Source organism: Corvus kubaryi, unplaced genomic scaffold (genome assembly GCF_017639235.1).
Source record: "Corvus kubaryi isolate FWS band 111438036 unplaced genomic scaffold, C.kubaryi_AGA036_p1.0 37308, whole genome shotgun sequence".
In the NCBI taxonomy this organism is placed as follows: domain Eukaryota; kingdom Metazoa; phylum Chordata; class Aves; order Passeriformes; family Corvidae; genus Corvus; species Corvus kubaryi.
The window spans coordinates 15,970,606-15,990,449 of NW_024581096.1; the positions used below are offsets into that span (position 1 = coordinate 15,970,606).

The 19,844-nt window shown below is 37.7% G+C and overlaps 1 protein-coding gene across 2 annotated transcripts in view; it reads left to right on the forward strand.

The window, feature by feature from the left end:
• The window catches only part of KIAA1328 (KIAA1328 ortholog), a 171,879-nt gene that overhangs the window by 6,667 nt on the left and 145,368 nt on the right, over window positions 1–19,844 (forward strand). For both annotated transcript variants that reach the window (XM_042028740.1, XM_042028741.1), the window contains 2 exons: window positions 3,524–3,618; window positions 11,881–11,996. In XM_042028740.1, coding sequence (XP_041884674.1) covers window positions 3,524–3,618; window positions 11,881–11,996 — 211 coding nt within the window. The remainder of the gene's footprint in view (window positions 1–3,523; window positions 3,619–11,880; window positions 11,997–19,844) is intronic.

Here is a 19,844-nt window from a genome sequence, read left to right on the forward strand (position 1 = left end):
TATTTCCATGTGGTGTGTATTTGTAGAGAGACAGTGCATGTAGCCCTGGGTAGTGTCTAATTTTACTAGCTGAACATGCAAGAAGTTAGGTTCAGTTTATTCATTTTCAGTGCTCTAGTCATCTCATTTAGAAAAAACACGAGTGAAAACTCATTTTAGAGACCTTTTTGCTGAGCCTGCTCATGTTAGAAGGGTAAAAGCACATTTTGTTTTTGATAGTAAGAGTTCAAAATGCATTTTAGTAATAGAAGTAGCTTTGTCAGTTGATGTCAGCTGCTTTGAATTGTGTGTTCTCCTCCTGTGACACTAGGTGATGTTTTTCCTACAGTTTCTTGCATTAGAAATTTCAAAACAGCGGGGATTCCTTTGGAAGGTTATTCTGTGTTGTGATAGATGCTGTGATCTTCAGAAATCTGTTGAGACATGCCGTTTTTCTAACATGGTTTGTGTAGTACAATGACTGTGTAAGTCATTTGAGTACTGTTAAGTCTCTTACCTAGCAGTCATCTTGGGCCAGCTGTAAATCACTAGGGTTTGGCATCCTCCCACTTGCAGGCAGGATCTAAAACCTTTGACTGCTTCTGCATTGCTGTTTTATTGTCATGCAGTTAAATCTTGTTCTTCATCTGAGCTAAGATGTCCTTCTGTGCCTTCTGCGTGCTGAGTAAGTGCTGTGTGCCTCACATGTACATTCAAAACTCTGATGTGAAGGCAGGTTACTCAGTTCTTATTGCTTTGACCGTGTCATTGTCCTTCAAATCCTTCAGCGTGACACATGACTAGTTATTAAACTAGTATTAATTTTTAGTGCTTTTCCTGGACTTGTACAATTTCCCTTTCTCTGTTTATCAGTACTTGCTTTTAGAGGCTGGTATGTACCTCTGCTTTGCAAATGATGCTGTTAAGTGGCATGCAGATAAATTCCACAAATAGCCCCCATTATGCAGAGTCTTTATGTAGAAGCATCTCTTCATAAGTATCTACAAGCCTGCTGCCTCACAGATGCCTTCATATGTCACATTAAAATCTGTTTTGTTGAATGGTGCATTGATTGCATTACTTGTTGTCTGGAGAGTTTTTACTCCTTTTTTGTGAAAGCCATTGTGTAAATGGGTTTTGGTGTGCTTTTTTTTAAAATATAATGCCCAATATGTGAAATCTTAATTGGTGACTCGTGCTTTTATATTATTGACAGCAAAATGCGTTCAAAGCTATGTTTTGGTTTTGTCTTTTTAAACCTTCTGTTTTTTTTGCTTACCTTGCTAAGTCCTCCTGGGAGCTTTGTACTCTGAAGATAAACTTTGAATTACTTGAAACAAACAGAATAAATGTTTTTTACTTATTATTCAAGAAGAACTACTTTTGCATGGAATTTTCATCAACAACACAACTTACTTTCTGCAAAGTGTTGTGTGCATATATAGGGAGAGCTGATGGCTTTGCTTTGGCGTACAATCAGAATAGTTTGAGTTGGGTGGGACCCTGAAGATCATCCAGTCCAACACCCCTGCCATGGGCTGGGACACCTTCCAGTAGTGCAGGTTGTGCACAGTCTCATCCAGCCTGGCCTGGACTAATTCTGAGTAAAATGCTCTAGGCTGGAGTAGGTGAGCTGCTATGGTCCTTTCTGTGATTTTGCATGATTTTGTCAAGCAGATTGTCACCTTCCAAGATGTGGAGAGTATCTTCTCAATACTGAGTTCCAAAACTGTGTTCTATCCTGAACTGTGTAGAAAGGACAGAAATCTGGGAAAAGGAGACAAAAGAGTCTTGGCCTCTACCTCCTTTGTCCTCTTCTTTTGATGGTTGAGCTGTTGCTGTGCATTATTCAACAGCTTCATTTTGATGTGTGTTATGGTACAAGTCTGCCTCTGAGAATTTCTTGTGTACCATCTATGCATAGCTATGGGTGATAGAAAAAACTGATATTCTTCTTCATCCCACAGAGGTTTGTCTGACAGTATGTACCTCGTTTTGGGTAGTAGGTTTAGACACCTTCTGTTGCAGTCTCCTTCACTAATGTGATCCAGCTTCATTCTCTTTTTCGAGAACTGTAACTTTCCATTTTTCTTAAAGAAGTTCCATCATCTGTCTGCTAAAAAAAAAAAAGTCACATTTTTAGCATGGGAAATGAAATTCCTTCAACCATACGTTTAGTTGAATTCAGTCAAGTTAGACACTCTCTCTTCATTTGTAAGTGGCATATGTTTGGGAAGGAAACTGTGAAATCAAATGCCCCTTGAAAAGTACTGAAATTTGCCTTGTGAAATTCCTTTCCCTTCACCCCTGAGAAAAATACACTGAAGTTAAGAGTGTACTGAAGGGTCAGGCGAGTGTAAGATGACTCTGTATGAAAACATCACTTCTTTTAGTAGTGGACATTTTTCTTTAATTGTTTTTAAGACACTGTTTAAGAAGCAATTAGCTAAGAAGGAGAGGGGTCACTTCCTCTCTGGTGTGTGTAGATCAGCTGCTGTTACTGATAATGAGAGGAGAGAAGCCCAGTGTTGGCTTTATATTCTTTTGTGCACTACTGCGTTGACTTGGCCAAACTGCAGGGCATTTGGTGGCGTTCTTTTATCTGATGTTAAGCACTGCATGCACTTGGGGAGGTTGGTAAAAGTATAAACTGAAACTCTTTCAGATTGAGTGGAAATACTGAAACTTGCCAAAATCCTGGACAGAACATCATGGCTCTTACTGGTGCTTTTATCTTGGGGTTCGTATTTCGTGCTTACCACTAGCACAAAAGAACTGAACACCCGATCGCAGGAACTTTGGTGAATAAAACCGGTTTAGAACCGCTTCCTGCTTGGAAGCAGCCGAAGTATGGAATGCCGGGCAGTAGAGTGTCCTCTGGTGGGCACAGGTAGCAAGTGCAGCGGTTCTCTGTGTGCATTCCCGGGAATGCGTGGAAGATCTGAAGTGCTCAGGCCTGCTACAGCTCTCTTTTGACGAGTATTATTTACGAAAGTGGCAAATAAGCCTTAAAACCAAACAGTAGCCACGTGTGAAGGTGTGTGTGCTTTTCTGTGTATTAGAAAAATTAAATAAGGGATGTACTGTCTACTAACAATATTTGCCGTTTTGTATGCTTTGGCCATAAATGCTAAGGCAGCATGTTCTGTTTTTTTTTTACTCCCTGCGTTGTGATCCTAATATGATAAAGTTCAGAGTTGGATTTGGATATTGCTGCACTAGATTTCCAAGTCATGAGAACCTACTTCTCTTTATCTAGTATGAATCAAGGAGTGGTGCATGTCTTAAAACTTTACCCAGCATGTTTTAGTATTGAAGCCAGCAGCTTGCATTTGAATTACAAATCTCATAAAATAATTCTTCACAATTTGGTAATTTGTTTCACTGAAATGTACTTACGTTTTAAAAAATATGAATTTTATTTCTAGTTGGAATTGATCTACTTTCAGCTTCTAATTATTAGGTCTTGAAATGTTTTTAATAGCTTATGAAATATTTGTTTCTTTTAAACAGTACTTTCTAAAGTGTAACTTTAAATTTTCAGGGCACTAATGAAGGAGGAATGAAGAGTGCTTCTTTAAAGGATTTGTGTCCTGAGGACAAGAGACGCATTGCAAACTTAATTAAAGAACTTGCCAGGTAAGAAGAAGCATCACCTGAAAATGCATTAAGTTTAAAGAGAGTCATTTCTCTAATTAACATCAAGCAATGTAGAACTGCATTAAAAACCTGAATATTTGCACAAGGCAATTTTTCTTTCTGGAAGAAAAATTTTTCTATGAAGCAGCCTGGTTGGTTTTTCCTTGCTTCCTCGCCCCTGAATATATATTTAAGACAAAGGCCAAAGTTTTGTGACTAGCAGTAATTCATCTGTAATAACCTAATGATAGGGCTAGGATTATGTTTGTTGTGTGTATCAAGTGCTATAAATAAACACATTCTGCTTTTGGAAATGACAGACTTTGTTGCTATGAAACTTTGTAGTGCTTGTTATTTGTCAGGGGTAAGCTTTTATATGGAAGGCCACATTAAAGGTGCATTGCTGATCTTGTGGCTGAAACATGTTGATAATGATTTGCCTGTGTAATTTTTACTTACCTAGCCAAACTTCTTCTTGCTACCCTTAATTTCTCCAGGTTCTACCCATTCCTTGAAAGGAGAGGCAGAAATAGTGCAAGTTTCTCAGCTTTGGCACATCATTTTCTAAGTTTCATTCCAGTGCTAGTTACATTCTCAAAGGTAAAGGATATGAAAAAGAGGTTGAATTAGAGTGAGGAGATTTTTGTCCTACTCTGTCTCTAACACCTCAGAATCTCTGGAAATCTGTTTCTTACAGAGTGGCTGTAAAAATGAGGAGGAGCACATGGGCCTTTGGCAGGGTTTGCCACATCAGCGGGAAAGGTCTTGTGAGATGATCCCAGGTCCTTTGGGCTAAAAGTTAGTGTACATACTTAGACTTTTTAAAGGAAAAATTTTTCTAGAACGAAATGTAGGTTCTCTGGTAATAAGGAAATGATTTCTGACATAGATCCCTTATGTCTGTGCAATAACTGGCAAGCATTACTGTCCTTTTTCATTTTATATAGGAAAATTTGGAAAATTAGAGAAATTAACTTAACTTGCTCAAGGTCATGCAATAACTCTCTGGTGCAGCAAGGAATATTTTCTTTTTGATTATCCTTATCCGGTGAACCATTTTACCTGCTAATAATTTGTACTAATATAGGATTTCTTGCCATACAGTATTTTAGTAATTTCTGAAGTTCTTCATGCTTGCAACTCTATTTTATCATGCCTTGTGTTAGAAAATGTATAGTTAAGACTGTCATAAAAAGTAGATTGGTGGGAAGCCTGGTTACAAATTGTCAGATGTTGGAGCTATTCGGACACTGTTGCCACTGTTGATATATAGAGGTATATTCTAATATTAAAAAAAGCCTTTTATTACATTGTTCCTCATAATACACTGCTCCCTAGTGAATAGCAGTACACTAATTCATTCGAGCATGGGATTCTTCTTAAATCTCAGATGCTGTGATTTTTCCCTGAGGACAGTTTGATATTTCTGCCTGACATTTCTTTGAAGAAAAATAGAAGGTGCAGCAACATTAATTTTGAAAAGTAAAATTAGTGGAACACTATTATTTTATACTTAGTTCTCTTTTATTTTTAAACCTAATCATATTTTTATTGGATGTAATTAAAAGTCCTTTGCAGAGTAATGGGGAAGTTGAACTTTAATTCCTCTCACCTCGTCACTTTTTTAAAACTCTCCATAATTTTCATTCTTAGTTGTGCAATGATGGAGAGTTTTTACAAGCAGTAGAACATTCTTTGCTACTTTGGAGAAGAAAAAGGAACAGCAGAATGCTGAAAGTTCTACAGAAACACTGTCCTGCAGTAAATACTTGGAATAATAAAGGTTTCACTTGGGCTATACCTCACTGTTCCTTATTTTGCTACAATTTATGGATGGTAGTTGAGGTAATTTGTGCACATTTGTTGCAGGATGGTGAAAAGAAATAGATTGATCAGTAAGTAGTTGTGTGAAGGCTCTTGTAAAGTGGTAAAATTCTGTTTGTGTGGAAAGCTGTTGCAAAATATGATTGACTCCTGGGGCTTGAATTTTAGCCAGGTCTTGCTTGAGCAGTTCAGAGTAGTGGTCTTTCCCCTACTTCTGTGACTGCTGAAGGAGTGAGCTCTCTTGTACTTTTCTTCCTCTTCCTATTTTTTACTTCTTTTCTTCCAACTCTCATTCCCACTGCACTTTTGAACATTGAGGATGTGTGTGCCAGTGCATTTGTTAATTTGCTGAAGTGTCAGACTTTCTCTTGGTACGAGTAAATTCTGATGCTGGCTACATTAATATCATTTTCTCTGAAAAAAAAAATAGTTTCTGGGCTGTAAAGATCTGCTGCTGGGGATTCCAATGGCTGACATTACCTTAGCTGTTCAGAATTTTATGGAACTGGATTTTGAGATGGGGTCAAAAGAAAGGACTCAGCCGTATCCTTTCTAATCCTTCTTTCTAGGCTAAATAATCGTAGTTTTTGATCTGTGCTGCCACCTGTAAATCTAACCATTATCTTGCCTTTCTTTGAATGTATCCTTTTAAGGTGAAATGAGAATGGGAGACTGGAGCCAAAGTTTAAAACACTCGAATGTTGCAAATTTGAGCTTTTTAATTTGTGTCAGCAGAGTCTTTTTAAATTGCTTTGTAGAGGAATGTCTGAGAAGAATGAGTCATGTCCATGAATACCAAAGTGCTTTGTGAGTAAATGGGGGATTCTTGAGTGTGATCAGTCATTATTTTCAAAGACAGCCAGCGTGGCACCTTCATGTTTTCAGTAAGGTCCTCCTGGCTTGGTGGTGAAGGTGGCACAGTTAGAGCAAATTTTATCTCTCCCTATGAGCAAAGTCCTTTCAAAAGAGGCAAAGAAGACTTTCTCTGAGCTTTTATTCCTGCAGGCTGCTCCTGAAGCAGTCATCAGCTTATGTAATGAAATGAGCAGTGACACGGTGAAGACACAGAAGGGTTCTTGTGCTCGTAGTCGCTGCCAATGTCAGGACATATTAGCCTCTTCTGAGAAGGAGCAGTGCAGGGCCCGCTGGGACGTAGCCAGTTGACTGTTGAACATTAAGGACTTGCTAGACACCACACTTAGAATGATTATGAAGTTTTCTAGAGTGAAATACTTCAAGTGATAACGCAGATTTTGAGAGCTCTCTCTGTCTTGGCGTTTGGCTGAATGGAGAGGATCATAACTCCTTAGCAGAGAGAGTGAATGTGTGTGTGCTTGCAAGCATTCACTTCATTCCTAACTGATACATAGCCATAGTTCTGTGACTTCGGGGTTCCCAGTATGGAACATACATCATAAATACTTCTCCCCTGATCACAGATGCCTGTACAGCTCACATATGAAATTTGCCTTTTGAGTGAGCAGAGGCATTGACTAAGTGATGTAGAATGGTTCATGAAAGTTTAATTTTTGTTTTTAGTGGTGAAAATTGGTATCTATTTTGCATTCTTTCTTTCTTCAAATAAGATAAACATGGAGAAAGCTGGCTTCCTGTTGTCTTTGCAAACAAATCTTCAAAAGCAATTTAGGTAGAAAGGTATCATAATGCCCTTATGTGCCCATGGGAGGGAGTGATTTCCCTTTCCAAATGAGAGACAAGATGGTTTTTGCTACTATATTAGTGTTTTTCTGGTCAAGATCACAGGCATGCCCAGAATGACTTGACTCTAGTAGCTGACAGCTACTACAACAGCCTTCAGACAGTCCTTTATCCCTTTTTGACAAAATGCTTCCCTCCTTGGATTCCTAAACTCTTTGTAGGGTGCTAGCAGTTTGGGATACTAGTCTTTTCTACTGTCTTTGATATGAAGTTGAAATTGATAAACTAAAATTGAAATTTTCTAACAAACTGCGAAAATGGGCATCAAAACAGAATGTTAATTTGGTTACAGAACTGGAAACCATTGCAGAAGTTTCAGTAAAGCTATTATAGCTTTATATCTGTTTTTTCTTACAGTTCTTAAGATCTTTGAAGGAAAACTTGCCTGTGGTTTGTATTACAAATCTTGTGTGTTTGGCCTCTTGGGTTGCCTTCTCTCCTGAAGATACTTCATATTTAACCAAATTGTTATCTGGCTTTAACATCGAAATCTTTTCTCTTTTTTTGTGTGTTACTTTAGAAGCAATTTTGTGCTGCAGTTTTCTTAATTGGTCAGGCAGTGAGACTGCAAATGAGATATCCCTAAGCTTGTCTGGAAATTACTTTGTGTTGATAGGTAAAGCATGCCCAGGATTATTGTATCACCAATCACACTTACCTTCTGTGCTTAAAAAGTCCTTTGTAGCTATAAATTCATGCTGTGAAATCTAGTTTTGTATTTTTCTGGTTGCATATCATAAAATTTATCCATTGTGTAGCAATTTCAATTAGGTTTGGGGCCCATAGCTTTTTTTTGTTATTTTTTTCTAATGTGTACAAATGACACATGATACTTGAGTAAAATTTATCAAATTTTTGAATGCTGATCCTTGGACAAAAATTCTGTTTCTGTCTCTTTGGAGTGCTTCTTCATTTGGAATACCTGGTTTCGTTCCATGACATCTGTCTGTATGTTCTGGGCTTTGCATGATGGTCTTATCTTGGCCCTTGCTTGATTTACTTTTTCCCCCCCCCCGGGCTGGGCATGTTCCAGATGCCATTCTTTGCTTGGAATTGAAAACTTGTAGTTTTCAGGAATGGTCACCAAACTATTCTCATCTTTGCTGGCCAGTTGGCAGATTAATACCAGATTGGCATTTATGAAAAGATTAATGTTCCCAAGGAGTGTAGGACTGGTCAGTGAAGTTTTCAGTGTCTATATCTCTAGTTTAGTTTGTCTTCTGTCTTAACTAGCTGAGCCGCAGTGTCCTTAATGCATTTCAGATTTCTCTTGGTAAAAGCTCATCTTTTAAGATTTTAAAAAATAGAAGACATTGTCTTTAATTTGCTTTCTCAACTTTGCTTTCAGTCAGAAAGGGCTGAGTTCTGTCCCTAGTGTAGTGCTGATCTGAGTATTATCATCGCTCTTTTTGTACATGTCAGTTTTTCATTAAACAAATAAAAGTTGAAGTGCTGTTGACTTGTGCAGTGCTTCAAAAATTCCACCTGGAGAGCATGAGTCCTGCTTACTCAGTGGAATGAGTCAGTGTCATCAGCAAACTCCTTTATCAATTCCTTCTTTAGATCAGGCAGAAATACTAGTATCAGCAGTGGACTTGGGACCATACAATAATAATTGGAACTGGTGAAATAGGAATTAATTTTAACCCTAAGGCAGACGTCCTAGGAGGGCTTTTTGTCAATATATTTGCATGATGAGTTTTTATTTTCCGAAAGAGGCGCCTGTAAAATAAAATATTTATTTAAATGCATCTAGAATTATATAGGCTTTGAATTGTTGGATTTAAAACAAATCTTGAACAAAGATGGTGCATGTCCTGTGGCACAAGGTAGATGAATGTGAATTGCATGCAAGAAAATGTTGCAGACACTAAATGGAAGGAACAGTTCCACTGATTCATTGTCTTTGCTCTCAGCTGTCAGTCCTCTGTTTGATCCTGGAAGCAAGAACAGTGGAGCTGGACACCAGCATGTTGCTCAGTGGAGCAGTTGTGCCCTTTGTAGTTGTGCCTTCATTCTTTCACTGCTCTTTTCTGACCCAAGTGGGTGAACAGAGGGTGAAAATACTTTTGAGGAGCATTATATGAGCCTTGTAATGTTTTTGTGCAGCATCAGTGAAGCCCTCCATAGTTCTGCTAAAAATCATATGTTCTTTACTGCCAGAAGGCAAAGAAATAAGTATATAAAAAACCTCTCACTGAGCTATTTATAGGAAGTGACATAAATCCAGCATAATCTGATGACATTCTTGTATTCCTTTTCTCTAACTTCCTTTTGCCACCTCCTGTGAGTAACCGTCTTTTGTATTTCTCCTGCCCTTTATGGGCTGTCTCCTGCTTTGTGATACATAAACACATACTGCCACATTTCTTCTAAGACCACTTACTGTTCTCAGTCATTTACTGCACAAGATATGTGGCACAATATATTCATGTGTCTGGGAGTGTGACAACTTGCTGTGATCTGTGTTAAATACAAGCACAGCACGTGAATGTGATGCACACTGATACAAGCAACAAATCACAGAATCTAGAGATGAGTAAAGCCTGCTAGGTTTAGTCTGATTTCTCTAGTGCTCTGTTCTTTCATACTCTTTTTTTCTTATACTGTTGTTCAACTTTAGTGCTATTGGGTGCCAGCATAGCCCAGTGTTTGTTACTCCAAACCTTTTTCTCATGCAGCATCACTCCTTCAAGTTGCTGAGTAAGGTTCCTTCCTTCCATAGCATCTTGGAGATGGTACTTGTTCTCTCTTTCCTTTCCGGTTCCCTGCCCTGCTCTTGTTCCCTTACTGTCTTTGATCCGTATGGTCATTGCAGTCTTCACTGTGGTTTTCAAATTGACTCTTTTTGTTTTTGCATCCTTCACTGATTATGTGAAGGAAGGTCATACATGCTGTAGTCATTTAGGTGGTTGCACTGGACTCGGAGGAAACAAATGGGCCATGGTAAGATATGAAAGCCTCGGTCTGCAGCCTGTGGCAAATGTACTGTGGCTGTTACTGCAAGGATGTGTAATGGATATTCCTCAAAAGTTTGTTGCCTGCTTAGCTAAGGAACGCAGAGGTGTTGTTGTGGGTCCAGAGTTGATACAAGTGGTTCTCTTTACCACGTTTCTTTAATGCTGCGTGCACAACCTTTTTGACAGCCTGTGAATGGAGGGGAAGGGGCGAGGGAACAGGTTGAACTCATCACACTTTCCCAGGCCAGGCCCAAGGTTGTAAGTGAGACCCTGCACATTTGACTATTAGAATGCTTTTACACTAAACCTGCGTCTTTTTTTCCCTGTATTTTAGAAACTTTATGATTAATAGTTTGATCCAAGCTTTCAAACTGGCCTAATTTAAAGAATTTGATTATATGGTGTTTGTTGTTTGTCTCCCTCTAGGTTTGTAGAGAAAAAGTGTGAGTTTCAGTATTTTTCTTTCCAACTTCATGCAGTCTGCTTGAGCAGATATGGGAAGGGCTGTGGGTTGATCTTGGAGTTGGGGAATACTGCTTGTCTGTAGTTCATCCTAGGGGAGTGACCCAGTTGTGGTACTTATGACTTTTCCACTGGAAGATCAAAACAAATCTGTGCCCTCTTAAGGGAAACCATGGTATCAAATGTGTGGCTCAGTCCTTGAATGAAACATTCTGTTGAGAATATGAGTCTGATGGGACGAGTGGAAGGCTTAGTCTAATACTTATATATATATATATATTTCTTCTTTCCCTCCTCTTTCCTCTTCCTGTAAGATTGTTCCACTTAAAGGAAGTTAAAATTGGAGTTTTCGAAAAGTTGTATTGCTTTGGTCGCCTGTCACCTGTGTTGTGGCAACTGTTTCATCATCATTAAAGACTGAACTTTAAGAGCCTTCAGCAGCAGAAATCCCCTAAGTGCAGAGCAATAATATTTATTAGTCTAAGCTCATTACTTAATATTTTTGTGGAGCTTTTATAGAACCATGATTTCCATGCCACGTTTTCTAGCATAGTTACAGGATCATCTGTGCATAATGATCTTCTTGCCTACGTGATACCAGAATAATTGTTTTTACAGCCTGCTCTTAAGGTGCAGAATAAATGATCATTGTAAGCCTTTCTCACATTGTCATCTTTTAATCTTGATCCAATTATTTACACTGAGCAGCAAGATACAGGGTGCCATGCCCCAGACAGAAAGGAAAATTTACTCCTGCAGCTTTATATTTGAAAATCCTCAGAAAAGGACAAACTGTTTTGTTTGGAGAAAGCTAATAAGAAAAATGATTCTTTCCTGGACTTGTATTTGACCAGTAATGGTGAAAGGATTAGTTCATAGATTAAGAAACAGAAAAGTTTTCCAGATTTTCTTCCTGTCATGTCAGCTAAGCTCTCCCATGTGAGTTTTCTGTCTTCATGTTATAAGTTTGTAAGTATCCCAGTGAATTTTCATTATGGCTGGAGGGAATCGGACTGGAAAAACCCGATTGTGGGGTTCAGGTCCTTACTTTGTTCTTCCATGCTGCCCTTTAATGTGCCTGTGCTCTACTGAGACCAGTGTTTTTGGAAAAAAAAGAGATGTATTGCATAAAGTCTGCGCATCTTCCTGTGTAATATATTAGAATAAACATCATGAGGAACTAACCTGCTTAAGGGTGGAAGGGATGTTATCCATTTCCCTGCAAAGTGGCGGAGGAGTTGGAAGTCAGGCACTGTGGTTATGGGCAAATATTTTATTTTTCTCAAATTCTTTTCAGGGTAAGTGAAGAAAAAGAAGTGACAGAAGAACGGCTGAAAGCTGAACAGGAGTCGTTTGAGAAGAAGATCAGACAGCTAGAGGAGCAGAATGAACTTATCATCAAGGAAAGGGAAGATATCCTTTAAAAATACGTGCAATGGCTCACTGAAATAAAAAGTGAAATAATTGTTCTATAATTCTATATGGCATAGAATAAATCTGCATGTGCTGCCATTCAAAAGCAATCAGAAAGATGACTTGTCAGCATGTGACACTGGTTCATTTGAGCTTAAAACTGCCATCCAGCTGTTCCTGTGATGTTGTTTTGCTATGAAATAGATATTTGTCAACTAGAAATGACAATAAGGAATTTACACATTAAAATATGATTATAGATTTTTATTTCTTTTTAATTAATTCTGTTAGGTGGCCGTAATTTAGGTCTAAGACTTGCATGATATTCCATTTCTCTCCATGTCCAGAGAAAGAGAATCTACACTAAATGCATATGAACTAAATATATGTACTAGGAGGTTTAGCGAGCTTAGACTTTTTGTTTGGTGTAGGGTTGGTTTGTTTGTTTGTAGAAACAGTTAGCAGTTTCTCTTTTCTTGCAGACTGTGACTTGCATTTCTTTAAGCTGCATATCTGTAGTCCCAATCCTGGAATATCACATGCGAGGTCACTATTGCAGGAATTGCAGTTTTTCTTTCTGTTGTGTGACACAGCTTTACAAAATCCTCTTATTCATTTCTCTTCCAAGTCTCTGATATTGGTGCTTTGTTGTTAAATTTCTCAGAGGGCTAAGGGTTGGCTACAGTGGGATAGGGAAGACACAGGGCTACAACTGCAGCAAAAGCAAATAGTGTGTGATTCATTGGGAGCTGCATTTCCAATAGGGAGGGTAGTAATGCTGTTTTAAAAAGCACGATGGAGCCCAGTATGCAGTACTATTTTCAGTCCTGAGCCATCCCATGTTCAAGTTAAAAATGAAGTTAGTGACAGAAAGAGGCTGTTCAAGCTCTGGGCCAGTGTTGATAATTCAGAAACTTAAACATGAATTTAGAGGAGGGTTCTTGAAAATTCAGGCAATCCTATTTCACAGTTTAGCACTGAGAGGCTTAACAAAAACAGTGCTTTCCTTATGATGGAACTTGCTTGGCTTAGGAAAGGCATTCAGTGATGTGTGGTCTCTCTCAGCAGGGCGTTGCCCCTGATGACCTAGAACATCCCTGGTAGCCCACTGGGACTTAATTTTTTAGGAAGAATTTTGTCTCTTTGTACTAAATAATATATTTATCAACAAATTTAGCTGGCCATGAACAGTTACTGGAAAATATTAGATCTGAGGTATTTCAAGAGCCATTCGGTGTGACAACAGCTCTTTGACATTGATTTCACTGGAGCCAGTATTTTGTTGTGTATTAGAGCTTGTGTATTCAGTGAACTCATGAATGTGGGTGGGATGCATGTTCCCAATTTTTTTGTAATTTATCCACACAAAGCTTTCACTAATTCATACAAAGTTTATTTGGCTACTGGAAAGTAGACATGCGTGCTTGTTTTATTGTTTGGAGTTTTTTCCCTTTATTTTTTTCTTTACCAGAAATAGATTGCACAAGCATGAATACTTTTCCAGAAGTCTGGTAGACATGGCAGAAGGTTAATGCATGCAATTTTACACTTCATAAAACTCTGTAAAACCTAGTATAAAACAAGGTTATAATTTAAAACAATGTAATTTTAACTACTGCAATACTTGCCTATCATACATGAATGATTCAAGATCTTCAGTGTAATTCTGATCACTTAATTTTTTAAAGCTTGTTGCAGAGACAAGGAATAGTAGAAATTACTTGCTGATGCTGAATACAGATTATGGCTGTTTCAAGTAATACAGCAACTTGAAATTCTTTAAGTTCTTCTGGACTGTAGTGTCCACTTGCAAATAAGATATCAGGGATATAGTACCAGAAGAAAAAATCTTCAAGTCTGTTAAAATCAATTTTACTTTTGTTTTTCCCTCTGCATAGCTAATTTGTTCTCTAAAAGATTACTTTCTTTACTGCAGTATTTAAAACTGCAGTAATAAATTGGTGCTTCTGATACAACTGCAGCTGTCCAGCAAAGTGCAATTTCAAATTGGTAAGGGTTTAGTTCAGTTAGCATGGGGATTGTGTTGGGTTTTTTTCAGCAACATGTATTTTGTTGTTTTGTTTTTTTTTCCTTGAGACTCTTGGAGGAGAAGTATTGTTTGGTGCTTGAAATCCCAACTTTGAGGAAAATCCATCCTTATTTTGTTGTGGTTGCTTTTTTTCCCCCTGAGAAGCTGTGAGGACCCCCTCTATTCAAATTCGTTGCTGGTGAATTATGACAGAAGCTTTGGGGGTAGAGAAATGTGTGGTATGCAATGATCTCACTACGAAACTTTGAGTAACTTAGCAGTATTTAAAAACCAGTTTCTGTCTGCAGCCCAAGCTCACATTTGCTTTTGAACTTCTCAGTGCTGTCTGGGTATTATATATATAAGTAAAATATATATAAAATATAAATAATATATGTATAATATGTATTATATATAAATAATAATTATAAGATATAATAAAAATACAAATAAATATATATATAAACTATATTTATAATATAAAATTTCATGCAGATTTAGAAGTCAATTCTACCCTTCCTTAGCAGTTGAAACTTTGAAAATTGAGTACTTGGTACTAGGGCATGCTGTTAATGGAGAACAACAGTGATGAGCATGCTGTCAACCATAAATAGTCCAGCCTATTGTCAGGGTTGCCAAATAATTAGTCTAACAGAATTAAGGAAAATTAGGGATTCAAGTAGTTAGCTGGTCTACACCTTCTTCCTAAAGCGGTATTTAAGCCTATCATCTTATAATTTGGTCAAAAGTAGATATTTTGGCTTGGCTTGGTCTCATGACATTTACACTTCAGACTTAACTTCAAAAGAAACTTCATCCAAAGTGTTTCAGACAAAGTGTTCCAAAACCAAGAGAGTATCAAAACTTTGTTTTGCTTATAATAAACTCTTTTGCTTATAATAAACTGGAAAGATCTCCTAAGAACTGCTGCTGTTCTTAGGAGATGTGGTGTTAAGGTATGCATGCTGGGATGACATCTCTTGCTGTTTTTACTGAAATTTGCCCAATTGGGCTGAACTGGATAATTCAGTAACAGCTGTTCCCACTCTTTTGATGCCCTCTTACAACTATGAAGATGAGAAAGTGTGGGGAAAAAAAATCACTTTCTGAAAGTGAAGTTTATGTAAAAAATAAAGGGAAAAATGTAAATGGAGTGTGTATTGGAAAAGTGAGATCTAGAACCTGTCTGGAAGGAAGGATTTGGAAAAGGAGGTTGGGCTGGACATGATTGATGTGAAAGCAACAAAAGCCTGTGACTGATGGTATCAGAAATGTTTGGGATAAGCAGTGAGGGTTAGTAAGAGCCAGGATGGTGGCAGGTGACATAGGATCAGTTAGACAATTTTAAGGCAGCTGATGCAGGCAGGAATGTGTCTGTTCAGGGTATTTGAGCGCTCTCAGAACTTTTGTAACAGAATTTGGGAATAACCTCATGTGAGAAGAATTGCCATGTGTAACCTCCTTTGATGTCTTCTACAGCATCCACTCTTGGTATTTGTGTTCTGTTTGCTGCTGTATGGTGACTAAACTGCTTCTAGTGGCAGTCTAAATTCTGGCATGGGCTTTGGAGTGTGTGACTCGCAACTTCCTTGTTCTTGTGTTATTTCATTTGCATTTTTACAGTAAGGGATGAGCAGTGTGTGCCATGTTATGCACTTAGACTACTTGTGCTGCTTCTTTTTCCACTTTAGCTAGGAGCTGCTAATAGAAAACCTTGTGACTTTTTTTTTCCCTGACATATTTTCAGGCATCTGTTATTAATTTAGGTCCCAAATATAATTTAATTTAACAATCAGGAAAATATCCTTTGTAAGATGCCCCAATACTGTCAAGATATGTGTCTTAGGAAAAAAGTTGTGATGGGATTATTAAGAAACAAATGCTACTGATATTTCATAGCTCAGAGAAATTATGTTGTGGTCTTTAGCTTTTCTTGTTATCACCATTAGGGATTTTTTTTCATGTAAATTTGATGGTGCTGCATAAATGAAGATGAAAAAGCAGCCTTAACATTTCTGTGAAGATTTATTAATAGGTGAAGCGGAAACTTCTTTTAAAAGAATTTAAAAATCGGTTATTGAATTCTAAGCTCTGCTTGAATTATTATTATGTAGTCAAAGAATAGGCAAATAAAGGGAAGAAGAGAGGCTATTTATTACGAATTTTTTTTTCTTTTTGTAGATTTAAACTAATCAGTTGTACTAAATTGCTGTTTTAATTTATATTTAGGATATAAACTTAAGCTGGGTTGCTTAAGCTTTTTGTTGGAATTATTTTCTGACTGAACATAGACTTACAAAATAGTTTGACCCTGAAACATCATCCAGGTCCAACCCCTGGACAGGGACGCCTTCCAGTAGACCTTCCTGAAGACCCAGCCAAATTCACACTACAAATCCTGTATGATTTACTTGGTTAGTCTTAAAATTGATCACAGACTCTGTTTACATATGTCCTTAATATTATAGAACTACTTAATTAGTTGGTTTTGTATGCAGTTAACATGAATATTAGTTTAACTAAAACAGTTCATTTGCTTATAGTGTTAGTGAGACATAGAATATTAATTTGCTGGAAGAATAATGAGCTTTATAAGCATTATCTAGAGACTTTAATAAAATGCTTTTAGTTTTGCCATAGTACTGTTCATTACATTAGTCTTGCATACATAAATTAGGGCCACTTACATATTTTCTCCTTTTCCTATCTTACTGTGTTAATGTAAAATTAGTAGTATTTTTCAGAAGAAAAAGAGTTACTGACTTGCTTAATGCAAAGAACAAAATGGTAGAAAAGGAGGTATCAGAGTAAAGAATTTACTTGCTGCCTTATTTTCCCTATGATGTTAAATTTGATCTTCTGAAAATATCGGCTATTCTGCTTCCTTTCCTTTTTTAATTGGACTCACCAAGTTGTCGTCACAGGTGAGGGAACAAAGGTGGTCTTGCACAGAAAGGCTGTGGCCACGTGTTTTGTTGCATGTGTGGTTCCAGTGTCCTGCGTGGCAGATTCGTGTGTGTGTGCCTCCCAGATGCTGCTGTTGGCAAGGGGACAGTCTGCACTCAAAATGACAGCACAGTGTCAGGGGGAGGTGGGGTGTGGACATTAACACTGGAGTTAAGCCATCTATATATGAAAATGGGTCCTTGCCTTGATGTGCTCCCTGCCACTCCCTTCCAAAAAAAAAAAACCAAAACAAACCAAAACAAAAAACCCCCCCAAAAAAACCCCCCCAAAAAAACCAAGAAGAAAATTTCTGTATAGAGGCAAATTTGCCATTTGCAGGAAGCTTGTGCTTTTGAAAGTCAGGCTATTTATTTAAAACTCAGTAACAATTTTGGAGATTAACTTTGGCTAAGTCTGTTTCTGATGGTATAGTTTCTGACAAGTTATGAACTGAGGGTCTGAAATGACCGTCATTATTTTTCTTTTATTTCTTAACTTGGCTCCCTCAGCTTATCATTTTATGTTTTTTCCCTTTCTATTTTTCATATGTGAATGCATACTATATATCTTCTTGTGCATCATAATTTGTTTGAAGGTGTGTGAGGAGAATGAAAAATTAGTATTTTGCTCCTTTCTTCCATTTTATCCAACTACTTCACTCTTTGAAGGTGTTTCTCTTACTGTTATTTCAGGTATCCTACTAGTAAATGTTTCTAAGCAACCATTGTGGTCTATGGAAAAAAAGCTGCACTTATTAAAAGTCCCTGAATATTTATATGCTATTCTGTAACTGCAGTATTGGTTAAATAATGTATGTATTTACAAACTTAAATGTAGAAGAATCAGTCAAGGACTATTGGGTAAATAAGATATTTTAAATTTTTCATGAACTTTTAAACTAAAGCAAGGTGAAACATACTGTAATGTTGAGTGTTCAAATGGATCAATGGTTGGAGATCCATTTGAAGCTTTCTGTGCTTAATCCCAGTTAGTTCCTTAGAGCCCAATCTAACCACACTGCCCATGTTATGAAAATACCCAGAATCAGCAGGCAGCGTCTAAGCAGTCAACAACTGCCTCTGTAGAATATGAGCTGGACAGGCTTTTTGCCCTCAAGCTCTGCGTTCAGTGATGCAGGATTGTCCATGAGATTGTAGTGTCGGCATGGAAATACAGCTGTGGAATGGGAGATGCAGATTTGCTCTGTGTTTTATACCGAGGGTGGAATGGTGTTCTGTATGTGTCTGACTGAAGAGATGTTCCCACCCAACAGCTCTTGTATAGAATTCTGGAATTTCCCTGAGGTGAGTGTTGAGGGCCAGTAGCCTTCTCTCATCTCCCATGTTTCATAACATTTTTACACTGGGATGATCTCTACCTGACTAGAGACTTGATGATTTTGAAACTCAGTAAGATCTGGAGTTCTGCTCTGCCAGATTGTTGATAGCCATGGGTAGCTATATGGTTCCCAGACAGCGTGTCTCCTAGCTCTGAGTATCTGAAGCACAGATTTATGGTATTATCTGTATTAACTGTGTGGTGGGCATGTCAGAACTGGATATGTCTAAACTGAACAGGAGACACCTGTCATTGGAAATGCACGTTCAGCCATGGCAATCTCATATATCAGTATCAGGTATTTTAAGAAAAAAGAAGTGAAGCAGTTCAAGTAAAAAAAATTCTCTGTAGGAGTCAGGCTGGTCAGTTTAAGTGTCTCAGGTGAAAGACAGATCTTCCTGCTTTTTCCAGATACTTGTACTGAGCAGGCTACTTACCTGGCTGAATTTTACCCCGGTTCTGTGGTTATTGCTGAAACATTTGGCTTTAGACATGTGAGCTTTCAAAGTGATGTTGGAGTTAAATTTTTTCTTCATGATATTTGGCTCATTTGAAAACAAAGACTGAGATCTTTTAAAAGGAGGCACAAATGGGAAAATGAGATCATTAATTGTTGAAGCTGGTACTGTAACAAATTGACTAGAAATGTGGATTCAGAGAAATTGATGTACTTTATCCTTCTAAACTAAATGAATTCTCCATCTGCTTCAGCTTCTCAACTATAATGAGGACGTAGGGCTGACTCTGCTATTGGTTTCTCTGTCTTCCTGCACTATTTTGGAAAGTTTAAACATTTCTTGCATAATTAAATACACTTTCAATAAATCAATCTCATAATAATTGTTGTTCAGGAGAGTTCATTATTCAGTTCAGTCTTTTAAATTACTGTTCTTCTTTAAAGGATTCTTCTGACGTAATGGCTTCTTCTAAATCCATTTGCCATGCTCTGGCTTGTAATTACTTTAGATTTGAAGAATAAAATGAATGGCTTTATTATTAATCAGTAGCAAATTTGTCTTACTGTTTTTAGAGTGGCCTTCACTCATGAAATAGTTTTAATGGTCTAGATAGCAAAACACTTCATACCTCTCTTTCAACAGAGATTTAGTGAAAGCAATCAGATAGTTTTGTGGGTTTTTTTTATTCCATCTCTCTCCCATCAAACATTTGTCACAGTGACTGTCATCATGTGTTTGCTGTTGTATTCTGTGAGCTGCTGGCCCTCTGAAAGCCTTGTTTTGCTGCCTGCTTTTAGATTGGAAATTTTTCAGGCTGGGATAGGCTTTATTTTTGCCTTGTGCTGTGCATTGCACTGAAGTGCGTTGCACTTAAGCGCATTGCACTTAAGCATAACATTAATTTAACATTGGCTTTTACAGTGGACATTGGCCTGTAAGAACTTTGTCTCTCTTCAACCATGATGAAAACTGCATCTGTTCCTTAACCCCTCTCTGCTGATGTGGGATTTCATGGACCTTAGTGACAGTGCTTTTGTAGTCGAGAATTACAAGTCTATCTCCCCATAGCAAGGTGCC